Below are 7,576 nucleotides of genomic sequence, written 5' to 3' on the forward strand. Positions count from 1 at the left end.
GTTGCTCTATATGTGGCTGGTTCCATCAGTCAGTCAGTGATTTACAATGGAACAGGAGCAGAGACAGATTATCACAGCTTTTATAGGAAAGGTTTCACCTCACTGCCTAGTTTTCAGGCCCCTTCGGAAGACTCCACCATAGTGCCTCCCTGGGAAAGTCTGCATCACATCGGCTGCATGACCAATGTTTGCAAATCAGTTTCCTCTGTATCTAACCCCGTGCTGTGCCTGTCCTGGGAGGGTTTGATGGGGACAGTGTAGAGGGAGCATTACTCTGTATCTAACCCCGTACTGTACCTGTCCTGGGAGGGTTTGATGGGACTGTGTAGAGGGAGATTTACTCTGTATCTAACCCCGTGCTGTGCCTGTCCTGGGAGGGTTTGATGGGGACAGTGTAGAGGGAGCTTTACTCTGTATCTAACCCCGTACTGTACCTGTCCTGGGAGGGTTTGATGGGACTGTGTAGAGGGAGATTTACTCTGTATCTAACCCCGTACTGTACCTGTCCTGGGAGGGTTTGATGGGACTGTGTAGAGGGAGCTTTACTCTGTATCTAACCCATGCTGTCCCTGTCCTGGGAGTATTTGATGGGGACAGTGTAGAGGGAGCTTTACTCTGTATCTAACCCCATACTGTACCTGTCCTGGGAGGGTTTGATGGGACTGTGTAGGGGAGCTTTACTCTGTCTCTAACCCCGTTTTTTTTTTCGTTTTTTTTTTCTTTTCATTTTTTTCTTTGTAGAGGGAGCTTTACTCTGTATCTAAACCCGTGCTGTCCCTGTCCTGGGCGTATTTGACGGGCACAGTGTAGAGGGAGTTTTACTCTGTATCTAATCATGCAGTACCGCCCTGGGAATGTTTGATGGGATAGTGTTGAGGAAAGATTACTCTGTATCTAACCCGTTCTTTATTTTGTTGTTTTAAATTTTTATTTCCTTTCCTTGTAGAGGGAACTTTAATCTGTATCTAACCTGTTTTTTTTTTTCGTTTTTTTTGAGGGAACTTAACTCTGTATCTAACTCCATGCTGTACCTGTCATGGGAGTGTTTGGTGGGGATAGTGTAGAGGGAGCTTTACTCTGTATCTAACCCATTTTTTTTTTGTGGCCTTTATACCCCAGGCCCCTTTTATATATTTTATGTCGAGGGGGCCTTTATTCCTCAGGCCCCCTTTATATACACACTTATATTTTTAAAATAACTTTATTAAAAACAGAAATAAACAAAAACTCAAATTAAAATGCCATTCTCGGCGTCAACGATGCACTCCAGTCCCTGCGGTGCCCAACGGTCGCGGAAGGCCTCAAGCGTACCGGCGGACACTGCATGCTCCTTCTCCAGGGCCACCCGGGCGCGAACATAACCGCGGAAGAGGGGCAGGCAGTCGGGGAGGACGGAACCCCCGACGACCCGCAACCTGGACCTGTGAATTGCCACCTTGGCCAGGCCCAGGAGCAGACCGACGAGGAGATCCTCCTCCCGGCCCAAGCCCCTCCGCACCGGGTGCCCAAAGATCAGGAGCGTGGGACTGAATTGCAGCCAGAATTTGAGGAGCAGCCCCTTCAGATACTCAAAGAGGGGCTGCAACCTCGCACACTCCGTGTAAACGTGGAACACGGACTCGTCCAGGCCGCAGAAAGTACAGGAGGCCTGGGAGTCCGTGAACCTACTTAAAAGTCGATTGCACGGGACTGCTCTGTGCAGCACCATATCTAACCCATGTTATACCTGCCCTGGGAGTGTTTGATGAGACAGTGTAGGGGGAGCTTTACTCTGTATCTAATCCGTGCTGTACCGTCCTGGGAGTGTTTAATGCTGAAACTGGGTGCGCAGAGGAGAAAATCTTATCTCACCCAATGGCAATAGGAAATCTGACTTTCAATGGTTTGGGGATGTAGAGAAGGAATGTTTTTGAGATTCAGTATGTGATGAATGACTCAAAGATGATGAGATAGCTCCTGACTTCTCTTTTTGTACAGAATCATGATGTATGAAGAGAAAGCAAAAGAACCAGAGAAACCCACAGGACTTCCAACAAAGAAAACCTTCAGCGACCTCCCATGATGCTCCACTTTGCCAACATTGGCCTCAAGGTGAACTTCTGATGCCCATATGCTGTCCATCACCAAGACCGCTGAATTCCACGTCCATTACACTGCCTGTCTCTGCACCAGCCTCAGCTCCTCTGCTGCTGAAACCCTCATCCATCCCTGTGTTACCACCAGACTTGATTATTCCAACACACTCCTGGTCGGTCTCCCACATTCTAAGCTCCAAAAATTTGAACTCTACTGCCCGTCCTAACTCGCACCAAGTCTCGTTCACCCATCGCCTCCCCACCCCGTGCTCGCTGACCTACATTGGCTCCCAGTTCAGCAACACCTCGATTTTAATATTCTTATCCTTGTTTCAAGTCCCCCCCACCCCATGGCCTCACCTGTCCCTATCTCTGTGACATCCTCCAGCCATTAGCCCCCCCCGGGAGTGCTGCACTCAGCCAATTCTGGCCTCTTGCGGATCCCCGATTTTCTGTGTTCACCATTGGTGGCTGACACTTCAATGTAGTGCTGACTGACAAGAGTGCTGCACTGTCAGAGGTACCTTCTTTCAGATGAGCTGTTAAAGCCAGCCATCCTCTGCCCTCTCAGGTAAGCGTAAAAGACCCCATGGTGCTATTTCCAAGAAGAGCAAGGGAGGTATCCCTCATTTCCTTGTCAATATTTATCCCTCAATCAACATCATTAAAAACACATTATCTGGTCATTATCAAAGTGCTGTTTGTGGGAGCTTGCTGTGCACAAATTGGCTGCCATGTTTCCTACATGACAGCAGTGACTATACTTCAAAAAAGTAATTCATTGGCTGTGAACCGCTTTGGGATGTCCTGAGGTCATGAAAGGTGCCATAGAAATGCAAGTTCTTTCTTTTTGATGGAGGAGCCCAGATTATATTTGTATGGGAGAGATTTCCGAAAGTCTAATTATCTCTGGAAATTTGTGGAATTGTACACCCCTATCCGGTGATTTCCTGTCTATGAAAAACAGTTACTGGAAAATGGGAAGTTGCACAATAAAGGACTATTGAAAACATTGAATTTCACTTTGTTGTCATTCGTGTTCAAACTCCAACCGACTCATCCTAATTACAAAAAGGGACAGTTCTGACAGCGCAGGGACCCTTTAAGGGGTTGGGAACAGTTCTGGCGTTGCAGGGTCCCTTTGAGGGGTTGGGACAGTTCTGGCGTTGCAGGGTCCCTTTAAGGGGTTGAGACAGTTCTGGCGTTGCAGGGTCCCTTTAAGGGGTTGGGACAGTTCTCGCGGTGCAAGATGCCCATTCGGAGATTGGCGTTCACGCCTCCCCCCGGGGAGGGGATGTGGGGTCACAGGTGCAGAAACTGCGGCTGCGTGGAGGCTGGAGGCGGCCCGTGACTCCCTGACGCCGAGCACGTGCGGCAGAAGTAGCCAGTCAGAGCGCAGTTACGCGCAGGAGGCGTTGTGGCGTCATACGCTGTGGCGTCACCATGTTTTGGTGACGTCACCGCCAGCCGTTTATTTCAATAAAAAGCGGTTCGATGGGAAAGGAGAAGCGACTTCAGTTCTGGATATGAATGGAGGAAAGTGAAAGTCTGACCGCCGAAAAATGAAAAAAATCTGTGATTTTTCAGAATGCAGTGTGGCCTGTGTTACAGATGCGGGCCTTTCCCAGGTGCGGGCGATTGTGGGATTCCTAGCCCGCCATTGCCACCTTATTATCTCGGGCAATCCAAATTCTGACTGCTTTTCACATTGGAGGTGGAACGGGCTTTCTTTTTAAAAATTACACCATACAGCTGTAATCAGGTGCTCTTTACTTCAGTGAATGAATTATAGCCCCCCCCCCTCCCCCAACCAAGTTATGCTGTTGTCTGCTGTAGGTCTGGTTGGTCTAGTTAGGAGAAATTACTGAGTCTTTGGTAAGTTTTAACAATAGCTACTTTATTACATATTAACGCACTATATACAGTTTTACAGAAGTATGTCTAACTCCACTGAATCCATGCTGCTTCTCTTCAAGTCTCTCATGTCATCTCTTACATCATCAAAGTGGGAGGTGTTACTCACACTGTTCCAGACATTAACCCTTTCTAACCCTTATGCTGCATCTCCCCACAAGTCTTTGTCCATATGTTTTTGTACATTCATTTTTACTTTTACATACTACCCCACCTCCCCCCAATTCTCTGACATCACATATTTAATCTGTCAGGAGACTTCACAACTCTCCCTGATGGTGTTGTTGTCAGACTCGGAAAATCAGTAGTCTTTCTCTGAACTCTTGTTTGTTGACTTGAATGGCCTTCTTTGAGGTTTGTTATATATGGTCCTTTCTGAATTTCAGGTCCAACATCTGGCTCATCAAATGTATGACATATTGACATCTTTGATGAATAGAAATAAGATTTCTCTTGTTTCTTCTTATACTGCCTTCTGAAGTATGTATTAAATAAGATCTCTTTTCATTATCATCTCTCTGGATGACTACTCCTTCTTTGCCTTGGATTCATAACCAGGCCTTTTCTCCTTCCGTCAACTTGGGTAGGCTCCTGGTACAATGTCGCCTGTTATAGTTATAAGCTGGTTGTTTTCAATAAGACTTTCTTGAACTCTCTGATAATCCTGGACTTCTAGCAGTGGAAATAATTTTTTAGGCAGGATTGGAAGTTGTGTTCCGAGCTTCCTTCCCATCAACAGTTCTAATAGTGCTAAGCACATAGGACTTGCTTCATTAATGGGTGTTGTATCTTCCTATCTGTGAAAAAGACATTCAGGTTTAGTATCTTTTTGCAAAGTAATACTATATTCAGTCTTAACTCTTCCTACACTAGTAACAACCTCAGGAAGTCTTTTTGGAAGTGACTCATGGATTCCTGCTGCTTAACTTCTTCCACTTTCCTGATAAGATTAACGTCTACACAAACTCTTCTACTTAAAAGAGAAAATCTTTGATTTTGTAGAACATACAGTCTTTCCAAAACCTGCTTTCCTTTGTATTGGAGTGTTGCCTATAGTTTTCCTTTGACTTTCAGTTCAATCCCTCCTGGACTGTGTAACTGAATTTCTGTTGGTTGCAGGCAATGCATTGATGACCACAGTTCTTTGTCTGATAACCTGTTACACTCACTCCGGTGTTTAGTTTAAAGTTGGTGATATGTCCATTGACATATATATCTGCATTCCAGAACGCATGATTAAGGTCATTGAACTCACCAAGGAAGTTTTTTGATTTCTCTTCTGATGGTGATTGTTCAACTTTATTAATAGCTCTATGCATGAAGACTTTTCTGTTAGAACCTGTCAAAGTAGAGGGTTTACTTTGGCCAAATTTCTTGCAGTGAAAGCATTCTGCTTTGTTTGCAGGACACTGTTTATGCCTGTGTGTCTTTTTGGTGCCACAGCACTGGCAGGGTTTTTTGAGGTCTTGTACTTTCCCTCCAAAGTGAACCTTCTTTTCTGGTGCTTCTTTGAGACTCCTGTACTGAAGGAACTGTACGGTCACTGGAGGTTTCCTGAACCAAGGCTTTTCTTCACCCCTCAGGATTGCTCTTTTAAGATCTGGGGTTTGCTTTAATTTAATTGTAAGCCTTAGGTCAATTACAAATACAGTCTAAGTTGGGGGAGCAGATCTAAAAGGGACTTACAGCTCAGACTAGCTACAAAACCACACAGGCACAAGGGTGCTTTCACAAGCTTCACAGACTTTATTAAGTTTTCCACAATAATTACAAAATTGTGATACTGAGCAAAGGGTAGTGGTCAGCAATTGCGTTCATGATGGAATGCAGGTCCTCAACCTCCGGTTAACTGCAATGCCTTGTCTCTTGATTGAAGTCAGTCTTCTGTCTTCTTCTTGATGAGGATGCGCACTTTTGGGGTTTTACAAGCTCTGAATTTATGCACCTTTCCCAGCTTGTGCCATATTAGGTAAAACCCTGTTTCTGTTCATCTGATTGGTCAGTCATTAGCTAACTGACCTTCCGTGATGGTACTCCGAGCCTGATTTAAGTCATTGTTATTCAGTTGGGGGGGCTCCAGATTCAGCTACCTTGACTCTGAGTTCCTTCACAAAAGGTAGTATCTTGATCCAGTGCCGCCCTGCTGTGGCTACTCATCCACAGTGACCACTTAATAGGATTGATATGCTTTCACAGCTTCGTGACCAGACAGGGATTGCTTACAGTTTTGTTACCAGTTAAAAAGCTAACAGTCTCCCTGGAGTAATCCACAGTCTAACGACTTTTAAATAAAGGGTCTTGATATGTCATGACTTGTCCAGAACTTTAGCTAACATCATGCATTATGGTTATGTTACATACAGAATACAATCTTAACAGGTATATTTAAGGATATGACAACTACATTCGAGCAGTCCCATAATAAAATAAACCAATCCTACAGTCTGTTCTGCTTATGGACCTCTGCTTGTCTTACCAGCTGTGTTGCTTTTTCTAAGGTGATATCTTCCTTAGACTGCAATATATCTGATAGTAATTCATCAGCAATACCTATTACAATGCGGTCTCATATTAATTCTGCTTTTAACTCTCCATCTTCGCATCTTTCAACTCACCTGTAAAGGTCATTAATAAAAACATCTGTCGGTTCACCTGGTTTCTGGACCCTTCTGTTGAACTTGGTCTTTTCTAGAATGCTGTTCATCCTCAGGTTGAAATAATTATCAAAGGCTTTTAAGACTTCTTCGAATTTATCTAATGATTCATTAATGCCTTGTCTTGCAATAACATCTTCTGCTATTGCTCCTATGGAATATAATATAATGTGCTGACTTGTTCTGCTTCAGACTGTCTGTTTAATTTTGAAGCAATTCTGTACCTCAAAAGTTGTTTTCTCCAAAGTGACCAGTTTTGGGTTTGACTTGGTCCTTCCATGTGTGCAAACCTCTCTGGTAGTGTAAATTTAAGATCCATAGCTCTTCTAAGCTTTCTAGATACTTTACTTGCTGTTTTAAATTTGCCTTCTGGTATTGGAAGTTTCCCCAGGCTGCTCAGCCGAGCACTGACTCCCGTTGCTATCACTGTCTTTCCCTGGGAAATCTCTCTGTAAGACTAGGCATTTATTTCTTGAACACAGCTTTACAGCGTTATTTCAATAATTCCTTCACTCCCTTCCCTGGAGTATTGAATATTTGCAGCCACTTTTTTTCTTAGTGCTGCCTTGCGGTCACCACTGTAATGGCGCCAACCTTGGATCCACCCTTGCTAGGGATCTGGTTTTCCCAGTGTTGCCTGCCCATTGTGCCATTAAAATCAGTTTTCTATCCTTTTTAAGGGTTTCTCACCAGTTCCCCAGTTGCTTCGCTCTCTGACTCGAAGCCTGCGATCGCTGGACCGGGACTTTTTTTTCTCGCAGGCCACCACACCTCTGCTGTGCAGCCAGAACACCTCTGCAAGCCGACTCCCCAACTCTCCGTGTCTCCACTTTGTCCACGGAGCAGCTTGGAGCTCCTCAAAGCCTCAAGTTCTGTAATTTTTGTGCCACTTCTTTCACGTCTGACTTTACAGCCTTCTTTAAAACTTTGTCT

At 44.7% G+C, this 7,576-nt stretch overlaps 1 protein-coding gene across 1 annotated transcript in view; it reads left to right on the plus strand.

Annotated features, from left to right (window-relative positions):
• Positions 1–3,092, plus strand: part of LOC137346168 (allograft inflammatory factor 1-like) — a 24,975-nt gene extending 21,883 nt beyond the window's left edge. The window contains exon 6 of the mRNA XM_068009534.1: positions 1,978–3,092. Within this exon, the coding sequence (XP_067865635.1) occupies positions 1,978–2,062 (85 nt within the window). The 3' untranslated portion in view covers positions 2,063–3,092. The remainder of the gene's footprint in view (positions 1–1,977) is intronic.
• The last annotated feature ends 4,484 nt before the right edge of the window (positions 3,093–7,576 follow it).

The sequence above is a fragment of the Heterodontus francisci genome, chromosome 29, assembly GCF_036365525.1.
Source record: "Heterodontus francisci isolate sHetFra1 chromosome 29, sHetFra1.hap1, whole genome shotgun sequence".
In the NCBI taxonomy this organism is placed as follows: Eukaryota; Metazoa; Chordata; class Chondrichthyes; order Heterodontiformes; family Heterodontidae; genus Heterodontus; species Heterodontus francisci.